Below are 23419 nucleotides of genomic sequence, written 5' to 3'. Positions count from 1 at the left end.
ATCGGGATTGAAATCTCGAAAGTACACGACTGCGACGAATACGCTTTTCCTCGACGTCAGGGGTGCGTTGCGCTTCCACAGGGGGGGCTTCGTCGCAGCGTGGCAAGAAAGCGAGGGGATGAGAGAGCGAGATATATAGCTGGACGAGGCAGAGGGAGAGAGGGCGAGGGAGAAAGGCGGAGGCGCGGTGCGCGGAATACGGTTCGATCGACCCTCGCGAGAGAGGAACAAGCTCGTACTGCGACAGAGTTTGGTCAGTCGGTCGGTGTCGTCGCCAGCTGCCGCATCGCGCGTCAAGGTTCCTCCTCCGGGGGTCTATCCCGATCGCGAGAAACAACCGGTATACACCCTTTTTCTCTTTTTTTTTTCCACCCCTGCATTTCCCCGTTTTATACGCACTTGTCGTGACTAATCTTTGATTTTTCTCCCACCCGGTAGGCCCGAGGAATTCACTTTCTGTCAAGATCCCGCTCCTGTCGCACCCCCGGAGAAAGGAAGAGAGGCAAGGGGGTGGTGAACACATGGTGCGTACGACGGGGTGGACGAGCGGCCCACGAGGGATGATGTGATGCGAACGCGATACAGCATGAAGGTAAACCTCCCACCCTCCCGTTTGCTATTATGCGGATTTATTTCCACTCGGCCTGGATAACGGAGGATACCGCGCACGATTGGCGAACGCGCGAGTTGGTACCCGCATCAGCATCACGTCAGATCAGCCGCGGACTGATTGCGAAGCGGTTCGCGCCTGTGACGTCATTCAGCTACTGATTGACGACGGCTTAAAGTCGAGCGTGACAAACGAGGGAACGTGGTCGTTGACATCATTTTCGCGCGGCTTTCGTTACGCCGCTCTCCCTGGATCTCTCTAAATCGTCCTGTTGTGTTCTCGTTAATTTGCAAGTCAAATCGTTTCTTTGGCTTTTTCTTCTTCTCGCCCATCTTCAGATATGATCCATCCACAAAGTGTTTTTTGACGAAGGATCTATTCCATTTATTATACATACTTCAATTTTCCTAGATATTTCCTAGGTATCTAACAGAGAATATTATTATACATGTGTACGGAGAGAATTTTTATGCATATATTTTACCGCAAAATTCGCTATACACATTTTATCATATTTGGTAATAAGCTAATAATTAATAGGCTGCATTGTGAAATTTATATATAATATTTTATATATTGTTTATCACTCTTTTATTTATTTGATTTAAAATATCGAGTCATAAATTTTTAACATATTTTAAAATTAGATGTTATATACTATATTTTAATAGATATTTTAGTAAAATTAATTAGATATATTTTATATTGTAAAGATATTAATATTTTTTATTATAGATATTAATCAGAGAAACTTTCATAAAATTCTTCAAAATATCATTATTTTGTTATTCCACAATCATAATTTTCAAAATAAATTTTAACACAAAATTCTCTGTGTCATAATAATATACTCTGTAATATTATATATAATATTAATAATAAATATACTTTCTAAAAACTGCGTGAACACAATTTAATTCAATATGACAGTAAATGAATAACAATAATTGAATTCAAATACTTTACAAATTTATGACAATATTTGTCTGAAGAAAAGTTCGTTCAGTTATATCTCATTATTTTCTTTTATTTATGAAAAATCTTATAAATAGGAAGAGGACGGAATTAATAGAATTTAGCTTACTACATTATGCAAAAAATTGCAAAAGAATTGAATTTTCCATCTTCGCCTATATTGTCTAAAAAGAAAGTTTTAGAACGAGTCAAAATTTGTAATCTCATCGCTAACGAAACGCTTTTTACTACTTCAATTTTAAGATAAGCACTTTAACTGCGGATTAAAAAGAAGCTTTAAAGAAACTAAAATGAAAGTTTTGTCTCGTAAACAATTGTGTGCGGAATTAATCAGAGTCTTGTTATAAAACACATACATATATATTTTAATATCGCGAATAAGATTTCTTTAAATAAAGTGTACAGCACAAAATGGTTTTTTAATCAATTGTGTATTTGTCCGAAGAAAATTTATTTAAATTCTTACATATTTTAACTTTCTTAAGACAATAAGAAAAGATAGAAAACTATTTCTATAAATGTACTATCAGATTTACAATCAATTCAATGAATTAGAAGAAATATTCGAATCATTCAATCTTCATTTGTAATTTTGCTTGTTTCTGTATTTTTGTAGATTTATTTAATACAGAAATAATAGACAAAATGATATATTTGAAAAATAGTACAATACTAAATATGCACCTTGCAAAAATACAAAATATACAGAATTTTTTTAGAAAAAAAAGATATAAAATTATTTAAAAAAAATATATAATATATAAAATAATATTGCTTAGTAAAATATAAAAAGGAAATAAATTTAAAAAAATTGTAAACAAAGAACCGTTAACTGCGAAGTGTTCAAAAACTGATATATAATATAGTAATTAATATGCAACTAATTAAGTATTAAGTACTTGGTTATGTCCTATCAATTTATGATAGATACTAAGCGGTTTTAAAGCTTCTTGCAGTTTGATATCTATTTTGAATCTTGAATGAGAAGTTGCTGTTTCACGTAAATTCTTACCAGCTAAAGTGTTGTGTAATAAAATAGGACCTAACTAAAAATGAAATATAAAAACTGGGCGTGTCTAGATCCGAAAAATATTTGCATTTCCGCAAATCTAGATTATCAAACAATGTAGATTATTCCGATATTTTCTCTCTAATATAATAAGTTTATAAATTGATTAATATTTTAAAAGCGATTTTGTAATTTTTGCATACGGTAGAAAAATTCAAATAATATTCAGATATTTGTGAATTTATGAAATGTGTGCTTCTTGCGTCAAAATTTTGACTACATAATAAAATCTTGGCGAAAGTTGGCGTTCGCTTAAATATACATGACAACGTAAATTGCGGCTTGGCAACTTGAAATAAAGTTTGTCTTTGTACGTACACAGATAGCTTCGAATACACACGTCACTCCGACGATCGATTCAGAAAGACTCTAGTCGCGCTTATTCGCGTGACCTTACTAAGGACGAAATGCATATTCGCACAAGTATCTCAACACGTATAATTAGTAGCGAGTTTCGATGCTATATCTTGATACAGATATATCGTAGAATCAGATTTCGTCATTCACTATAAATATATATGGAATAGATAAATACATTTTTTTGGTGCAACATCTGCAGCATCGAAAAACAAGAGGGTCAAAGTTATTGGATTGGCTAAAATTTTCTTCTTTTTTTCTTCAAGAAAGAATTCCAAATTAAATTCTATTCGTGTAAAAGCAAGATTTTAATAAATGCATCGGTAAACGTTCGATCATCTTCCATCATCTTTATTATCTTATCTATCTTCGAATAACTAGTTATTTTTCTCAGGAAGAAACTCCTCTCTAGACAAATTTTGCAGATTTCAGACTTTTAAGTTTCTTGTTAAAAGAATTTTGCAAAGATTGATATAATAATTAAGATTGAAATAATCAATTTGACGATACAAGATCTTGTAAGGCAAAGTTTTTGTTTTAACGACACATTGAAATGCCAACTTTTTACAATATATACATGTGTGTATAAAACTAAAGCTAATGTAAGGGTCATAATATGACATTCTTGAAAGAAAGGAAAATATTTTCCTAAATCGATCCAATATGTATTTAGCCTTAGACTCTATTTCAACACACAATGAACGAAGTGGTGTGTTGTTTACAATGTTTATACATCCCGTACATAATACATGTAATACATACACATATACAAACTTGATAGAACAGATCATGTTGTATCAGAACCGCAAACTCTTGGATTCAATTTGAGCTTCCAAGAGTGCCAAAAAGTCTGTCAACAAGAAGTTGAATGCAGAACTTAGGAAGAAATCCTGGAACACTAATCTTGGAAATTATGATTTTAATAAAACTTTGCACGCGCACACACACACGCGTATTTAGTATGGATTTTAACTGCTGAAAACAATTGAAAAGTTTGAAATTCATTTATTGAGAGTTCCTCTTGAACAAGATTTCATTAAAATTAGAATTCTCCCATCGAATTTGCGGGATCTGTTAGTTATCGTCACAATATATGATATGCATTTCCGCTTCATCAATTTGCAAGTGCAATATTTGCTAGCTTTTTCATATTATATTTGATTGCGGTCGGACAAATGCAGATTTTATTGATTTATGTAAAATTATGTAAAAAAAGATATTTTTAATCAAAGGTAATAAAAGAGATATACATATAAATTTATTTATTTAAAATGGGAATATATAAATTTAATAAAAGAGACTATTTTTAATAAAACAATGATATTGATATGAATATTTGTAATTAAAGAATACAAGAATTTATCTGTCATTAAAAATTAAAAAATTAAGTTAGCATAACATTTGATATTCTTCAATTAATTTTAATGTCACGCTCAATATTATTATATTAATATTTTAATCCTACGTATAATTTGGATTTTATTTTTTATACACTTACCGAATTTAGGGAAAATAATACATCGACATTGAATAGTATTTTATACAATTTATAAAAAATATATTAATTAAAAACGGTGTGTTTACTGTTATCTAAATAACATTATATAGATGATCATCTAGAGAAATTTTGGCATCATCTTTATATAGATAATAAGAATATGTATTATCTGTATCTTGGGTGAAAAAGTGTTATCTTTATTAAATTATCTAGAATAATGTTCAGATAATTTAGTTTAGAGTCATATATAAAAAATATTTAAGTAATAAAATTTAAGCAGTACAATCAAGCGATACAAATAATAAAATGAATATATTTTGATATTCCTTTTATAATTTATATATGTTTTATAACTTGTATTCATTATACATAAGTGATCTTAAAACTAATATTATGTGGAAGTTATCTTTTATCTATGTTATCTCTTATCTATTTTTATCTATATTAAAATATGTTCTATATTAAATTATTTTCTATATTAAATCATCCCAGATAGCACAGCGAATTCAAAAAGAATTCATTTGTATGTCACCAATTTTGAGTCTTTTTTCAAATATATATAGAATTCATTTTATAAAATGAGTTCTATATGTATTTGAAAAGGGATTCAAAATTGGTGACGTACAAATGAATTCTTCTTGAATTCGCTGTGCTATCTGGGATGTTATTTAATTGTAAGATGAAGATGATTTTAATATAGATAGAAAATAATTTATGTTTTCATCTCATCACTTCTAGCTAATTCTCGAAACACAACACTGCGGCTAAAGATGTATTATTTTCTTGAGAAATAAAGATTGTACTGTTTATAAGCTGCGCAATCTTCGGCGATGACGAGTCATTCCTAGCAAAACTCTCAATTTCGCGGCAACATGGCGTGTGGTCGAGAATTCGTCGTAATCGGCCTTTAAGGCCGAAGAAGACGACAATTATCGCGCGATTAGGATCCATTAAAGTAAAACCCACGCTTGCGAGATTAGTCCAATATGATAACAAATGTATGTATGTATATATTCTGATTTCTATCGCGCAGGCAACATGTTCCTGCCAGCGCTGTCAGTGTTGTCGGAGCGGAGGTTGCTGCAATAACCGGGCGTTCTCCGATGATCATTCTGAGAGACCAGCACCTATTGATACGTGCACGTCCCACTTTCCTCAAGTAACCATCCCGCGGATCATGAAGATATCCTCCGTCAAGACGCTCACGTGGACCTTCTACTTGTCCACCTTATTATTCCTACCGAGAACAAGTAAGGCGCCCGAGAAATTAAATCAAATTTATGTGATTATCACGAAATTTAAATATCTCGAGATTTTTTGAGAAAAAAAGTCATATTGTTTAATTAATTCCTACATTTTATGTTTTTGAAAGTCCTATAAAATAATTCCTAATTTATATTATAATACATATAGCTTATATCACAATTTTATTAAGAAAAAATGATAGAAAAGAAATAATAAAATATGAAATATTCGAATGATGGTCTCTATATGTTTGAGTTCTTGAGTTTTTATATATGTATATTAATATTTTCAGTTTTTTTGTTAAATATTAATAATAAATTATATATTAATTAAATTTTTTATCTTAATCGTAATTAGAGCTTCTCAATCATGTAATTTGAGTAAAATCTTTTTAATATTGTTTTTATAAATTTGCTTTTTCTATGAATAGAATTATTATTTAGAGTTGTTATTTAGAATTATTATTAATTTTGAATTATTAATTAAGAATTAATATAATAGATTAAATAATACTTATGTAAGGTTCTCAATAAAATATTAAATTCATAAATAATTCTGGGCAACTCAATTTTGACAAAATAATCGTCTGACTCAATCTTGACAAAAAATCGTTACTGTATCTGCGTTATGTTATTGAGTATGGTCCAATTCCTGGGACCGAAACATTAAAAATAAAATTTGGAAAGCTCACCTTAGGAAAATGTTTATTTGGCACATTTTATTCTGCGTCGGTTCTTAGTTTCCCAGAATTATGAATTTAATATATAATATAATAGATAAACTTAGAAATAATATTTAAGAAAAAGATCTGAAGATATCGTTTAAATATTTAATAATTTTTTTCTTTTTTATCGGTTTTTTAAATAAAATGTGGTATAAGCTAATAATACATTATAAATTAAATCATAAATTATTTTCTATAAATACATTTATATAATTCTACTTTCTAGAATGTGAAGATTACCAATAATGTAAACATTGATTCCGAATTAATGGAATCCTCTAGACCTTTAAATCGAGATTGTATATATATACTTTGTGTGTGTATATATATGACGTATATATGACAATGGAAACCAGGTTACATCGCCGCCAATTTCGATCAGCAATGTGGTAAATTGTTTCAGATGCTCTGGAAGAGAACTGCACGGATTTTCAGGGCGGCACTGTCAGACACGGCCTCCTCTACGTGCCAGGACCTGCGGTCTGCAGTCTCTGCGTATGTTATCATTCCGAGCCGATGTGGTGCCAGGCGATCTACTGTACGCCGCCGTATGTGAGTATCCAGGAATGCGAAGGATGTATACGAGAAACGCGAGTCTCTCTGTATCTTAGGGGCTCGAATGTCCCATTAGAATTTCTGTCGTCGTCGCGTCAGAATGTGACTCGCTTGTATTTCTTTGAGAATTACACGGCAGACTCAGACAGATGCACAATGAAAAAAATAGATTTGTTAATTTGATTAATCTTTCAACTTAATATTAAATATATATATATATACATGCTTCCTCTTAATTGCTTAATTTTCGACTTTTCATTAATTCAAAATGAACTTATCGCTTTAATAATTGGAGATTAGAGAAATTTTCATAATCGCGTTATATCTTTAAATATTAAAATTAATATTTGATATGTTATATTTATTATATATATTTATTATATATATTTAATATATATACTATTTTTTTATATAATTGAATATATATTAGTACTTAAGTCAAATATTCGTTTTGTGTGTTAGATTTAATATATTATATTTCATTAAAATATTTTTTATGTTCAATTGACAAAATAATATTTAGTTGAAAGGTTTAGTCAAGTTGACAAATTTTTTTCAGTGCACACTCCGTTTAATTCGCATTCATCAGAGAGAATTTGACGAACTCGATAATTATAAAATTCTTTGCGCTTCTCTTTCCGAAATCTAATATGCAATTCGAGAGAACGAATAATGGAAGGAAGATAAAGGATATTGTTGAGCTCTCTTTTTTTGCAATTGATGGTTTTTTGGAAAAATCTGCACAATTATAAAAAGGGAATTAAAAATTAAAAACTAAAGAAGGAAGGATGGACATCTTGTATAAAAAATGGCATGATAAATTTCGATGTAGCATGTCTTTCAATCGCGCACATATTTTATTATGTTTGTCACGTCATATTATTCTAATGGACGTTTCTATCGGATAATGCGCAAGATAGCGAGACCGATATTCTTCGGATAATAGGTTGACTAACGAGCCATGCATTTTATTCGCTCAAATATAGGCGTGTGTTTCCTGTGAAAAAAAAATTGAAATACTTATAATGGAATGTCGCGATGCTTCCTGTACATACATGCTTCCTCTTAATTGCTTAATTTTCTACTTTTCATTAATTCAAGGTGAACTTATCGCTTTAATAATTGAAGATTAGAGAAGCTTGAAATTTTCATAATCGCGTCATATCTTTAAATATTAAAATTATTTTTAATATGCTATATTTATTATATATATTTATTATATATATATTTAATATATTTTATTTAATATATTATATATTTAATATATTAAATAATTAAATATTAAATATAAATAAACACTTTAAATATGAAATATAAAAATAAATACTTAAATATACTTGCGCGCACGTATACAAGGTATTCAATTTTAATTAATCACTCTTGAAAACTTTTCTTTTTTAATATGCATATTGAGATTCTCGGATAGGAGAGATATCGACAACGATCGCGATACCTGCAAGTTTTAACAACAGGTGCATTAAATGGCCTGTTAACTGTTCGACGTTTATACCGAGGTACGCACACATGTATATATGTATAGAAGACCCGCGTGATCTCAATAAGTAGGACAAGTCTTCTCGTGTCAGGTTCGAAATGTCGTGCACCCGCGGTCGCAGCAAGTTTGCGCGCAGTCCGGTTTCTCGTAAGCGTCTGCAGAAACTCCATCGCAATTACAGGCGAGGGATTAACATAAATAAAACTTATCGCAGGATTAATCATGGGGTTTAGGTCCTACTGCCCTATATTAACTTACGCAGGGGCCGGAAAACACGTGTCATGCGAAAACAAACATGCGTGCATAAGGACTTTAATGGTTTGTTGTTGCGAGATAAATATATGTATATGTATATGAATATGTATATGTATGTGAATATGTATATGCACATACACACAGGGTGTTTCAGAATTAGCGGAAAAAGTTTTCAATGGCAGATTCCTGGTATAATTTGGAGATGATTTTTCCTCAGCGAAAATGTTAAGAGGGAGGTCATCTCTTTTCGCATTCCCAATTTTTGTCATTATGTATCTTTGTAATTAAATCGTAAATGAAAATTCTATTAAGATAAATTTTACTTGAAATTAATTGAAGAATGTGATTTTATTTTCACAAGACTTAGCAAAAAATCTTTTACTTTAATTATAACTTGAAAATTATTGGTGCCTAGATATTTTTCCTGAAGAAAAGTCGTCTCCAAATGATACGAGAAATCTGTCGTTAAAAATTTTTCCGCCTGTGCATTTTTAAGTGCATTTACCGAGACATATATTACACTTTATAATAGACCGATATCAGCTATATAAATAGTACAAATAATGCGCGAGAAATCTATTTAATATAGATTTCTATTTTATTTTTATTTTTATTCTTTAATTTATTTCTATTTTTATTTTTATTTTCTATTTTTATTTTTTTCTGCGTATATAGAATCTTCTATATACGCAGATAGAAAGTTGATGTAATATATATTTTTTTATTATAAAGCAAATTTCATTGATAAAAAAGTTGCGTCCTCGTTAAATATACGATAGTTTTATATAATTAGTTAATTAATAATCAATACATAAAAATAAATGTCATAAATATACACACTCGACAAAAAATGGGCAACGCTTCTTTTCTCGTTGAAAGTTGTTCAACTTGAAAATGTTATAAAACTTGACGAAAAAAAATTATTATTATAAAGCGATCTTTAAAATAACGTTTTAAAGGGCAAAAATTTCTTTACATCTTCGCTACATTCTTATTTTTCTTTATATTTTTATAAGAACTTTATCTTTAATTAGATGCGGCTTTTGCAAGCAAATTGTACAATATTTTGAAAATTGTTCAAAGAATATAAAAATAGATTTTGCTCTTTAAAATACTATTTTAAAAATTACTTTTCCAAGTTTTAATATTTTCAAATGGAACAATTTTCGATGACAAGAAATTTTTCTCATTTCTTATCGAGTTTCGTGTGCTAAGTGCTAATTCTCGTTAAAGAGAAAAAAAGGGAGGGAAAAACTTTCAATATAATGAAAAAGTTCAAGTTTAATAAAATAAATTAATTTGCACATGCACGCGCGAAAATTTGCTAGTGTGCTGCGATTTATATACATACATATATATTTAATCTATGGACAAATACATATGCAATCTCACATGTCGACGTGTCGTAATTGGACGTATTAAGAAGGGTGGAGAAATATAGTAATCAGAGCAAAGAGAAAGATGATTCAACGAACGGAGCGTGTTATGAACGGCATGATAACGATAATATGCGGCACAAGGGCAATTAATTATGCTGGAAGCGATGAAATTAAGTGTCATCCCGCTGAAATCGCGTCACACGTGTTCCTTATATAAGCAATGCGCGCTTTATAAATATAATCTTATAGATTATCTTTCATCACGGGTGTCCGCAGGATTTTTTCCAGGAGGGAGGATAATTAAACTTTTTTCATTTATTTTTTTTTTAAATATTAAATATACAAAGAAATTCCAGTGTTTATTAAAAAAAGGGGAGCAAATTCTTAATTTTTTTACTGATTCCAAAACACAGAACTTAAAGTAAAATTGCGTAAGATTTATTTGGTCTATTAAAAAAATGTCGATTCGAAATGATCCACATAACTAAATAAGATGTCATGTAAATTTAATAATTATATAATTTATTTTTTACTTTTCAAATACTAATTTACTTATTTTTTATTCAAAGAATACCTTAATGTGATATTACTTCTTTTTTTTTCATGGAAAATGTATACTTAAAAGAATTAAAAAGCTCGTGGATCTTATTATTATCTTTTTAAGGAGCAATTAATAAACGATAACGGGCTATCATCAAATTTTATTTTAAAACGTATAAATTTATTTTATTGATTACATTTCTCTTAAAATAGCAAGCACTAAATATGCAAACGAAATTCCCTCAATGGGACGCTATTTTGAATGACCATTACAATCTATCGCTAATGACGTATTATTTTAGCGTATATAAATAAATACATTTAATCGCACTTTGAACGTTGCATGTGTTGCGTGTTATACATTGTCGATAATTACATGAAAATAATAACATCGCGCCGTTGGAGTTAATTGCAAACTGCATACGAATTAAAGCATCAGCGTTTCATTCTTTCTCTCTAACAGATCCATCGCGTCATCAGTGTGAAATTGAACGCTCTAATTGAAAAAACAAAACCGAAAGAAACGAAAGAAATATATAAATATATGTATAAAAAATATCCGAGCAACAAACTAACGTTAAAATGACGTATACTTGCTACCTGGGTGTATAAATATAAAAATCAAAAATTAAATATATAAAAATGTATAAAAATTAAAATTAAATATATGTAATAAAATAAAAATATATTTAAAAAATTCTCATTTTTTCTTGGATGCACCAAAGTTTATTTTTGCTATATAATATTGAAAAAAAAAACGTTTAGGCGCTTGTGCGGCACTTTATTTAAGTTTGTTCGCGTGCGGCGAGTTTAAACCTAATTTTTTCCACGCGGAAAGTCATAATAAATGCTGCTCCACGTGTTTACTTAACACAATAAAATCCGATAAAATCCGCCGCATCGACAAGAATGTCGTATCTATCTAGGTAATGCGACGCTTGTCACGAGTCAAGTTCAGGTCGCGCGCCAAATAACCCAGGTATTTTGCGAGAAATTTGTTCCCGACGAGACGCGCGTCCCGGAAACGTTTATGCACTTGCCAATACCGATGTGAAATCTATTTTGAATGGATTCTACATTCGAAGGTCGCAGTGCGGGAACGAGTGTGCTGACTGATTTTTTGGACGTCCTTACTGCATGTATGTAGGTCAAACTAGGAAGAAACTGGCAATTGTTCCGAATATTAAAATCTGCCGAATTATTATTGTATTACATTATAAGTATTCATACATTTTTGCTATATCAAACATTTTAATAATTATTAAAAATTAATTAATTAATTAATTTATTTATTTATGTTCTATTTTTATGGAATAAATTAATATAATTTAAATTATTATATTATGCGGTTCTTTTTCGATCGATCGATGAGATTTATGTCACGCTAATTTAAATTTCGACTATCTTTCTATTTCGCATCGTTGAATGCTGACCAAAATATTATTTATCTCATCTCGTATTTGTGTGAAAACAATATTAAAACATTAGTTTAATATACATCATTCGATTTTTAAATTAAATTGGAAAGTAATTATACCACTCGAAACAAAAATTACTTCTCAATTTTTATCATTTTTGGATTTTTGGAATATAGAAATTTGTATTTTTTCCATTAATATTATTATAAATTATATTATTATATTTTATGTAAAAATATATTATAATATATTATAATATATTATCGTATATTAATAGTAGGTAATTAATAATGTATAAATTAATATGTAATTTAATATTCAATTTTTATCATTTCTCGGATTTTTAATATAGAAAAGTTGTCTGTACTTTCTCGTTAATATTATATTATTATAAATTATATCGATTATACTCGAGTACATATGTATTTTTACAGACATGCTCTTTTAATATACATAATATACAAATATAATATATACTATTATATAATTTAATATAATATATGATATAATTATAATATAATATATAATAAACTCTATTTATAATATAATCATATTTATACCATTTTTATCACTTCTCGGATTTTTTAAAATAGAGAAAATTCTGTATATATTTTTTCCCTGAATATTATATTACAAATATTATAATATGATGTCGGGGGTATACTCGAGTGTACTATATCGTACAGAGACGTGTACTTTGATCTGATTGTTTAGCGAAATTATAAAGTACTCTCGCGGTCACGTAAACGCTGACCTATACACCTCGATCGCTCGATTGTTTTCCGCAGAAATGCAAGAAGTTCCGCGTGGGCGAGCGCTGCTGCGAGTTCGAGTGCCTGGACGACAGCGACGACTGGAGTGGCCCGGACGTGTACAACGTTTACGCCGCGGCGTCGTCGACGGACCTGAAGCAGAATCCGATGGTCCTCTTCTTCCTCGGACTGTTTGCGCTGCTGATGGTGCCCTAGTGCTCACGACCTGGCCCGAGGTGGAGGAGATCCGTCGCGAACCTTGCAGACCTCGCCCTCGTCAGGAAAATTCGTCCGTTGTTAGTGATATCAGTGATCCGACGGTGATGACGACAGATACGATGACGATGATTGTGCACGAGAAATCAGAGATTCCCGGAGACGAGTTTGATCGACTCATCCCCCGCACGATTACGTCATTAAATGGCAAAATGGCGTCATTAAATGGCAAAATGACGTCATTTTGACGTCGTGACGTTATTAGAAATCATTTTGACGTTTAATGACGTCATTAGACATCATTTTGACGTCGTGACGTCATTAGACATCATTTTGACGTCGTAACGTCATTAAAAATCATTTTGACGTTTAATGACGTCATAAATCATTTTGATGTTTAATGACGTCATAAATCATTTTGACGTTTAATGACGTCATAAATCATTTTGACGTTTAATGACGTCAAAAATAACGTCATTTTGATGTCGGTCGTCATTAGAAACCATTTTGACGTTTAATGACGTCAGTTTGACGTTTAACGATGTCAGTTTGCTTCTTGGGATAATTAATAAGGGAAATAAATGAACCGAGAATTTGATCTTTTTTTTTCATGAATGAGAAAGAAAGAGAAAAATTTATAAATGATATAACACGCGAATAATAGTTATCTCTCGCACGATCGTATGTCAATTAACAGGATATTTTTTTCGTAACTTTTTTGACAGCGAAATTTAAAAACCTCGGAATTGTCGGGCGTAAAAATCACCATTATTAAAACAAACGTGAGTGATAAAGTTTTAGTGTTTTTTTTTAGCGAATTTATTTTTTCTGCCTTGTTAAATTCAATACGATGGAATACTCGATATTGAATCCGGCCGACGAGTATCAAAATCTAGTCCGAATATAAAGGAATAATATATGTAGCTTTATTATTGACCTAATCCGAACATTTATTGTAAAGTGTCAGCCGCTGTCATTTACCAGAGACTTGTAATTAACATTCGGAATCTGTCTTTTCTCTCTCTCTCTCTCTCTCTCTCTCTCGATTTAAGCGATATCGATTCTCGAGGACGATCGCAATCGAGTGAACGATGCGTCTCCAAGTAGTAAACTGACGTCATTAAACGTCAAATGACGTACCTTTGCTACCTGGGTCGTTATCAAACTTATCAGTACTGAACCCTCGATACTCTCGATGGACAATTGAAGCTGACTGAAACCGCGCACGCGTATATATGTATATGCATGCGTAAGGTGAGAAATTTTTATTTTTCCATATTGTTATCGCGAAACACGTGCAAACGTGACGACGCGAAACGTGTTAGAAAGAGAGATTAGTGCGCATCAGGGACACCTATTATACCTATTATATATACATATATATAAAGGTTCGTCGTCAACGAAGGCTCCGTCGAATGTGTGATATCCCTCTTTGTTAACGAGACTCGTTTCAATCTCTCCAATTGAAATCGATTTCACCGTTCGTTCGTTTTTGCTTCGCGCCAAATTTGCCGGTGAACGGGCACTTTTTTAAAAGAACGTCGCCTTTGCGAATTGAAATACATATATATGCATACATAATAAAATCGAGAACGAGAGAGAGAAAGGGAGAGAGCTCGATGATAAATAATAATAATCCCGTCTCTATCTCGCTATTCGCTCTTTCAATTCACGATCTCGGTGTCTCTTCGACATTTCTTTTTTTCATTTAATTTTTTTTCCACACACGGAGAGAGAGAGAGAGAGAAAGCCCTTATTCGCGTTGAAGGAGAAATCGAGTCTAATGATTCCGTTTATCCTACACCTACAATTTTGTCAAAATATCGATTTTTAAATTATCCTTGCGTTTGTGTACGCGTTATACTACGCATAAATTGTACGATAGCCGATGTTTATTTGATTGCTTATTATTTTACAACTACGATAATAATGATAAAGACACGCGACATGCTGAAACACCACAAATAGCCTGAAATTTTCATATAAATCGATCATAAATATGATTAAGAGTACTTGTGTATAAACATGCATGATGAGAAATCGGTATATTTGCATACATGCATACATTATTACATGTAAAATTATTAAAAATATATCAAGCACGTGGAAGATTTAAGGAAATATATGCTAATTTATTCGTTGAAATTTCTATTTTTACGTGCACTTAATATTTTGTTTTGTAAACGTTTGATATTATCACATATAACTTATTGAAATTTTAAGAAATGAGATTTTACTACGTTTTTGCGATAACGTACTATCTTAATCTGCAAATTGCTGGACACTCGATTACTCTTGTTACCAATTAACGCTCAAGCCATCAATTAACTCTGCTGATCGCGCGATATTTCAGAGCGATGGTGGTCTACAATAAGCGCCTAGATTTTCACGTAATAAGAAGCCAATTTATTAGAATTATAATTAAGATAATTCGATTTCGCCCACGCAGACTAATTGGATCGATAAGGAAGCTAAAGCTAAAATTATTAACACCTGAAAATTTAATATCGAAAATAATAATCTGACAATTGATATAACAATAAATCGGTGTAAACGCGGCTTTAGAGCCTCGTAGAATTTTTTTATCGTGTTAACATTTTTTTTTACAATCTTTTTCACAAGACTCGTCAAAGACAATTTAATGAAAAAGAATTAATTAAGTTTTAATATGAAATTAATTGTAAACGGCGATAAATCCAAGCAACATGGGGCCACACGAGTAGTATAACGTACACAAACGTGCTTTCTTTACGGAGAAATATGTGAATGTTAATGATAAACATATGGTGCTAAGTCACTTCTCGTTAAAGAGAGTGACGCTGATGTATTTTACAAGTTCGCGAATTTTTCCGACATATTGCGACACTATTTTCAACATTTGCGCACGTATATATGCTTGCATGCCTGTGATACATATGTATATATTTTTACGGTATTTCATTACTGTTGTTCTTGCCTTTGGATTATATCGCTTATAATGCTGCGAATGTTTCTTAAAAAACGAAAAGCAGACCTTTCTTTTCAATTATAAAGGAACGAGAAACGAGATATATATTAATATTGCGTAAAAATGACGACGGTAATAATTAATTAATTAATTAATTAATAATAATAATGATATATCCAATTAATGTTACATTTATATTGTTAACATTTAATCGATTAATTATGCGAAAATTCTATGCCGTATATACATAAAAAAAAAGAGTTGCCATATTTCTTTCAATAATATTTACATTAGAGCCCTAATATTCCGTGCGTATAATATACACGCACAGAATATACGTGTTACACACAACGACATTTAATTATTAATACAATAAAGATCCATTTTTATGAATGCGCGAAAAACAAAAAAGCCACAGAATGACGCGATAAGAATATATTGTGATCCGTGAATTTAATTAAGCTACGCTCTTTATTACACAGGGTACCTATTTGCAAATAATCTTATTCACGATCGGAGGCGCATCCAAGTTGAAAAAAGCTTAAAAAAGAGATCATATATTTCTCGTTTCGCGCAGATTTCTCTCGCAGATTTCACACCCCAATTTTTGCGATCCTTTGTTTAATATATACTACGTCTCTCCGCTGTTAGGAGACGTCCGTTCATGTATTATCATGTATTTATAGCACATTCAAGCTATCTTTCAATCGTTCGCAGCAATTTGAAACGTTAAATATCTCAATTGAGCTCTCAATAATGAATGCAAACTCGTTACAAATGATATTCTCAGCGTTGTACGACTGACCCATAACATATGAGCCAGATTATGATGATGATGATTGTCGTGGGAGCTTGGATCCCTTTTGAAGCAAAAAAAGAGCTTGGATCAACCTGTGTATTAGCGTGAATACCGGAGTGAATGGTAGAGATGTAAAAGTTTTCTTGTTTTTTTTTTTTCATAAAAAATGATTTTTAGCGGCGAATCGTTAGAACAAGTAGTAGATAAAACAGATGTTCGAGATTATGTTTGTAATTTAAGTTTAAGTTAATAGTATAACACATATATATACATATTTGTTCAATATATCTGGCCCGAATGTTTCCAATATAATTTCTTTCTTAAAAATAAAAAAATCTACCAGATATTTTTATTGAATAGCGAAAGTGAAACTTTGATATCGCTTTCTAAATATTTTGACCAAAAAAACTTCTGTAACTTAACTATATTTTTGCGGAGCCAGGTGTAATAGAGCTTAAGTTATACTGTAAAAATTGTATCACGATGCAGAGCAAATACGTTTGATAATTTTATTGTCCTATTTCGAAGAACGAGGTCTTATTAACTGGCGAAAAACGCGTAGTCGTGCTTTTCTTTCGCATCTCGTCATTATATTTTTGCTCTCCTCTTCTTCTCTCTACTCTAATTCAGCGGAGAGAATTATTCGACCAATTCCTCTAAGCTTACACTTTAAACTAATATTTACAAAAGAGAAAAAAATAAGATATATATATATATATATATATATATGTATGTATGTATATATGTATATATATACATATTATATATTTCAAATGTAAATAGCTAGACGATAGCTTTAATATTATTATAATACATGTAATTACTTTCGATCGTAATTATGTCATGTACTAATCAAGGGGCCTTTTATGTATGAATGATCATTCGGAATGCATATTACAATAAAATTTAATCCAAATGATTAAATGGACCCGGGTCGATAATAACAATAACAATTTTAATCTTCCTTTGATTTTCCTCGATCGACGAAGAAAATATATCGCCTTTTGCAGGTACATCGATAATAAGAAATAATTATAATTTAATATAGGAAATAATATACAGTGTGTATAATTATTTAGAAAGAACGTACAGAGATTAATTATTTGTTAGACAATTGATGTATTATTGAGCTTTATTTTATTTACTACGATCCTACGATTCGATTTTTTTTAACATAATTATGGACCTGATAATTATAATAATCTTGCGGAATACTAATATAATATATGAAGCGCTACTATGTCACTACTCCTCCCTCGAGTCTCAGTGTATGAATGAGATTACGTATATCTTAATTATATGCACATGCGCCAAATACACCCCACCCCCATATGCGCCAAAACTCTCCCACCAGTGCGTCAAATATATCCCGCCTGCGCTCTGAATTCCATCATTCAGACAATGAGACTCGAGAGGGTAGTGATGAAATTTGATCATATATCATAAGTTTATAAAATTATAAATTTCTACGTAATTATTATAATTAAAAATTTAACCCACGCGATTGATTTAAAACTTTTAAATGCTTGTACAAATTTATAATTGCATAATTTCATATAATGTAATGTAATATTGTTTAGTATAATTTATTATATTCTGCGTATGTATAAAATGTAGTATGAAAATATTTCGACAAATATTTCCGATTATTTATCTTTTGATTTTTCGATTCAAAATAATATAATTTGAATTGAAAATTCGCAAAAACAATCGAATTGCAGACTCGAATAATTAACATAAAGTTAACAATAAGTTCTTTGATACACACACATCAATTGTTCAATAAATAATTAATCTACACTTCAAAATAGTTGCACAAAAAAATGTATATTTCAAAATGCTTATAAACTGGGTTTACCGCGTATATACAGGGTGTTCAATAACAAAATCACTCGTGTGCAGATAGAATATAAAATTCACACAGAAAGTGATTATTATACTTATCTGAAACATACACGTGTACTGCATGTCGCGTGTTTCTCTCTTCTAGTGCCATGTGTGACCTCGATACGAGAATTTTATCAACAAGATGTATCCGAGTATAAAATTTAGATTGCCCGCCGTTACAGCTTGTCGTGCAAAATTGCTTAATGGCGCGTAAAAACGTATCGTCATACGTCACAACGTCTTCCTAATCTTCTCCTTTCCAAATGGTGTCGTACAGATCTGTACGTCGTTGACTGAACGTCGGGATTTGCGCTCTGACCTCGTCCACGACTTTCAGATCTGCGGCAATACATTATTTCGATATATAGTATATGCAATGTAGTATTATTTCCTAGTTATATATTAATTTTTATATATTAATTATTTTAATATATTAATAATTTTATATATTAATATTTATTATATATATTTTATAATTGTAATAGTATGCAATACAGTAATATTTCTTAAGAGAGAAATTAATATATAATTTTAATTAATATAATTATAAATAATAATATATGCATAATTATAATTAATATATAAATTCATTATATAATAAATATTTAATATATAAATTCAATATATAATAAATATTTAATATATAAATTTGTAATATAAAAATATTGTAAGGTGCAAAATTACGTTCCAGTTTGACAGGATTTAATCTATTATACCTATGTCAGAGACCACCATAGGCCTCGTCGGCATCCAACTCGTGAAGGATTTCTCCCCAAGGGCTAGTTAACTGAGTATGGCCCCAAGCGATGTATCCTGGCGGTGAACCACGTGCCGGCGATACGCAGGCTACGTATAATTGATTGTCATTCGCTCTGGCACGCTGTAGTAACGACCAATGCAGAGGACCAGTGGTCATATTGAATGCCGCTGGATATATCAACATCTGACAACCTGATATCGTATCACGAAACTTAGAAATAGCGAATAATAAAGAATAATATAAAAAATTACCCAGGGTAGCAAGCATCATTAGGCGTCAAAATGACGCTCATTTTGACGTTTAATGACGTCCGTTTGCTATTTGGGGAAAAGCTTCAAGTATACAATCTCTCTTTTCTCGTGAAAATTACAAAGAATATATATTAAAGACGTCGACAATCATTTAACGAAGTTATCTGTAATTAACGATAGCGCGCTATAACGTATTTATCGTGTAACTCAATGATCTTTTTTTTTCAAGACTGATTAAACCACAGCTTTGAACATCAGTAAGTGGTGAAAATCTCGTTAAATTCTGTCGCGTTTTTTTTTACAACGAATGAAACTTCAATATTTTTCGTAGAATATTGTTGTTTCACCTTTGTTTCTATATAGACGTGCCATTTCCTCGAATCTGATGTCGTAACAAATGCCGATACCGATCTTGCAGCCTTTCGCTTCAAAGGTCGTAAGGGAATTGCCGGGCGACAGCGAATCGCTCTCGCGGAAAGTGATTTTTCCTTTAATGTCGATGTCGAATAAATGCATCTGTAAACGAGAAAGTGCGCATTTTACTTCGGAACATATATGGTAGCATTTCTCTTAAAAAAAAATATATATATACATATATATATATACATATAAAAATATGTAAGTAAAATTTTTTGAAGAAAACTATTTTTTTAATATTTAGAAATGTAGAATAATTGATGAAAAATAAAATATAATAATTAAATATTAAATAAAATAAATAAAAAAATAATTAAAATAAATAATAAATAATTAAATATTAAACACATATAAATAATAATAAATATTAAATTATATAAATTAAATATTTTATTAAAAAATATTTATTGGAACATTTATTTCTGTATGGACAGATACATACACATGCCTGTTTAATATTTATTATCTTTACCTTTCTGTGCTTGATCACGAGCTTTCCATCAGGTGCCCATACAGTACAGGTATTGTACAATTTGTCGTTATCTCTCTCAGGAATCGTACCAGCAATCAGGTAAATATTGTGTTTTCTCGCCGCCTCGGATAAAGTCGTACTCGTCTCGCCATCAGGAATGCTCTCAGCATATTTCGCGAAGTGAGCTATTTATATTTAATTCAACACATTATGTACACGTAATAAACAGCGTAAATAGTATGTATATATATAAAATTATTTGATACAAAATGCAATATTTACAAAAATTTTGTTTTAATATACAAGACCCACTTTTAATGTCTAATAAAAAGAAATATATATAAGAGACTTAGATCATTGCTTTTGCAATTTCGAATGCATGATATTTTTTAAATGCACAATTCAATTAAAAATATCTTTGAAAAATATTCTTTACATATATCTTAAAGAAATATTCTTGAAAAAAAGTTATAACACATATTTAGTTTTTTATCAATTATTTTACATTCTTTTAATATTAAAAATCTGTATAACACTAAATATATATTATTAACCAAATTTTTAAAATATTATATAGTGTGTTAGATATACAAATTGAGGCATATTTTATTAAATTAGAAAAATATATCTGAATAATGGTCTAAGTCTCTCTTCTTCTATTAATTAAATTAGTAAATGAAATAAATTCTTTTCCTTACACGTTCCGTATGGCGAGTTGAAGCACTCCGGCAACACCACGATATCTGCATGCTCCTGTTGTTTCGCGCGCTCGATGAAGGAAACCGCTCGCGAGACATTCGCCGCCTTGTCCTCGCCTACGGCCAGCTGCACCAGCGCAAGACGCAGTGCTGAAATGCATTTTACTTCGTTATCGTCTTTTAATAACGTTTGCGTGTTAATTATTCTTCGCGTATAATCCGGCGGGAAATGATGGGTGGTCAATTCAAGATTTAAATCGATGTCGAATTGACATCGATTCGATTCGATTAATCGTTTCTCCCCGGGAATAATCGATTCCAAACTATATCGATATTAATTTTTTGAGAATTTTTCTTAATTTAAAATTTTATTTTTAATTTAATTTTTTTCGTAATTATGTAAATGAAATTATAGTCTTTAAAAAAATAAGAGGAATTATTATTTAATATAATTTTTATCGTGGTTGTTAATGCAGTTTTGCTATGACCTGCAGATAAAAATTCTTAACTGCAGTATATATATAAATAATATTATGTAAAAAACACTGCGTAATATTTTTACATTATTTATAAGAAATCGATTTTATGTAAAAAAAAATGGTTTTGTTTAAAAAAAAGTATGATAACCTCGAAAGTTTAAATAAAAATATGCTTTCACCTGGAATAAGACTATATATATGTAATAAATTGTAATCTATCTGATATAAATAAATGTATATATATGTATACATATACAGGGTGATTTAAAACAACTTGATGTTCTGTAATATACTGAATGAATTCTAAGACGATTTTTCCTCAACGAAAAAGTCGAGACATCATATAATAATTTTCGAGTTATAAGCGTTTAAAAATAAGGGGTTTTTCGCAAACTAAAAGCCTTGTGGAAATAAAATTTTAACAAAATTACATTCTTTAATTTAAACTTAATTACGAAGATACATGATGGCAAAAATTGGAAACATGCAAAAAATAATTAATAGCTTCTCGACATTTTCGTTGAAGAAAAATCGTCTCAAAATTTGTTCAGGAATATGATATTTTCAGAACATCAGGTTGTTTTGAATCATTCAGTATAATCCCTTCAATCTATATATATATATAAATATGATTCTGTGTCGGAGCACATGGCCAGTAAAATTTTTCATTCTTTCCTTCGACTTTTTTAAAATTATATATATATATATGTATATAAAAGTCAAATTTCTTTTTTCCAAGTTTTACGTTTCACAAAACAAAAAATTTGCGAATCCCTTACTTGTCATTGTTCTTATTCTTCCAATTCCACGTAGCACGGTGTTTGTATGAAAATGCAACATACCTTAAATATTGCAGGTTAAGATTCCTTAGCAGTGTTGTTAGACGGGCTAGGTTTTTTCGCGCATGCGCGTATTACCGTGACGTAACCATGACGACTACAGTAACGTATGATGTTTGCGCGCGCAACTACGGACCAAGACCCTGGACCACGGAGTTTTGGCGGAATCGCAGGAAACAGATAAATTGAACGTACGTAAAAATAAATAAATTATTACAATATATGTAATATAAAAGTGTATTATTATAATTTATGTATATTAAAATTAATCAATAATTCAAATTATAAATTGTATAAATAAAAACTAAACTCGTAATTTACGTATGTTATAACATAGGTACACGTATATGTATATATTTTATAATTTCATTATTTGTTTATTGTATGTTTATATTTAACATTTTTAATTAAATTTATTACATTTATAATAAAAATTATACGATTCATTAATTATTTTAAAAAATTTTCAATAATTTAAGAAAAATTAAACAGAGGGGGAAATCAGGACCCCATTTCATGCGAGTGACTACTTCATTAATATTACATTCAATGCGCATGCGCGAAAAAACCTAGCCCGTCTAACAACACTGTTCCTTAGAAGTATCTTTATGACGTCAACAAATCGACAAACATATATACAGAGAGAACAGGATTTTCCTCTTATCGCTATCTTCCTAATATAGTAATTAGGAAGAACAAACTTTACGTATCTATATACTCAAGTGCAAGAGTTTAATGCAATTTTGCAATATTTGATGCAATTAATTTAAAATTATTTCCAG

General features: G+C 30.5%; 2 protein-coding genes across 2 annotated transcripts; one reads left to right on the top strand and one right to left on the bottom strand.

Moving 5' to 3' along the window:
- The first annotated feature begins 238 nt into the window (after nt 1–238).
- On the top strand, nt 239–17758 carry LOC114935794 (uncharacterized). The gene is made up of 5 exons (XM_029308693.2): nt 239–340; nt 439–592; nt 5543–5759; nt 6882–7030; nt 12909–17758. Exons 2-5 carry the CDS (start codon nt 569–571, stop codon nt 13086–13088), a joined length of 570 nt encoding a protein of 189 aa, XP_029164526.1. The 5' UTR covers nt 239–340; nt 439–568; the 3' UTR covers nt 13089–17758.
- LOC114934362 (omega-amidase NIT2-like) lies at nt 17278–22681 on the bottom strand. Its single transcript, XM_085485508.1, is given in 7 exon segments — nt 17278–19060; nt 19438–19456; nt 19458–19672; nt 20080–20248; nt 20622–20806; nt 21320–21469; nt 22578–22681. Coding segments are annotated over 7 exon segments (894 nt in total). The 5' UTR covers nt 22639–22681; the 3' UTR covers nt 17278–18965.
- Nucleotides 22682–23419: the final 738 nt, after the last annotated feature.

This window comes from Nylanderia fulva, unplaced genomic scaffold (assembly GCF_048542155.1).
Source record: "Nylanderia fulva isolate GAGA-0341 unplaced genomic scaffold, ASM4854215v1 Scaffold37, whole genome shotgun sequence".
NCBI classification, from domain to species: Eukaryota; Metazoa; Arthropoda; class Insecta; order Hymenoptera; family Formicidae; genus Nylanderia; species Nylanderia fulva.
Note: the sequence above shows the minus strand (reverse complement) of the source record. Positions and strands in the feature narration are given on the sequence as shown.

Coding starts and splice junctions, on each gene's coding strand:
- LOC114935794 (XM_029308693.2), top strand. CDS start 569: ATGCGAACGCGATACAGCATGAAG. Junction 5,760..6,881: donor ATTATTCCTACCGAGAACAA/GTAAGGCGCCCG, acceptor AAATTGTTTCAG/ATGCTCTGGAAGAGAACTGC. Junction 7,031..12,908: donor TCTACTGTACGCCGCCGTAT/GTGAGTATCCAG, acceptor TGTTTTCCGCAG/AAATGCAAGAAGTTCCGCGT.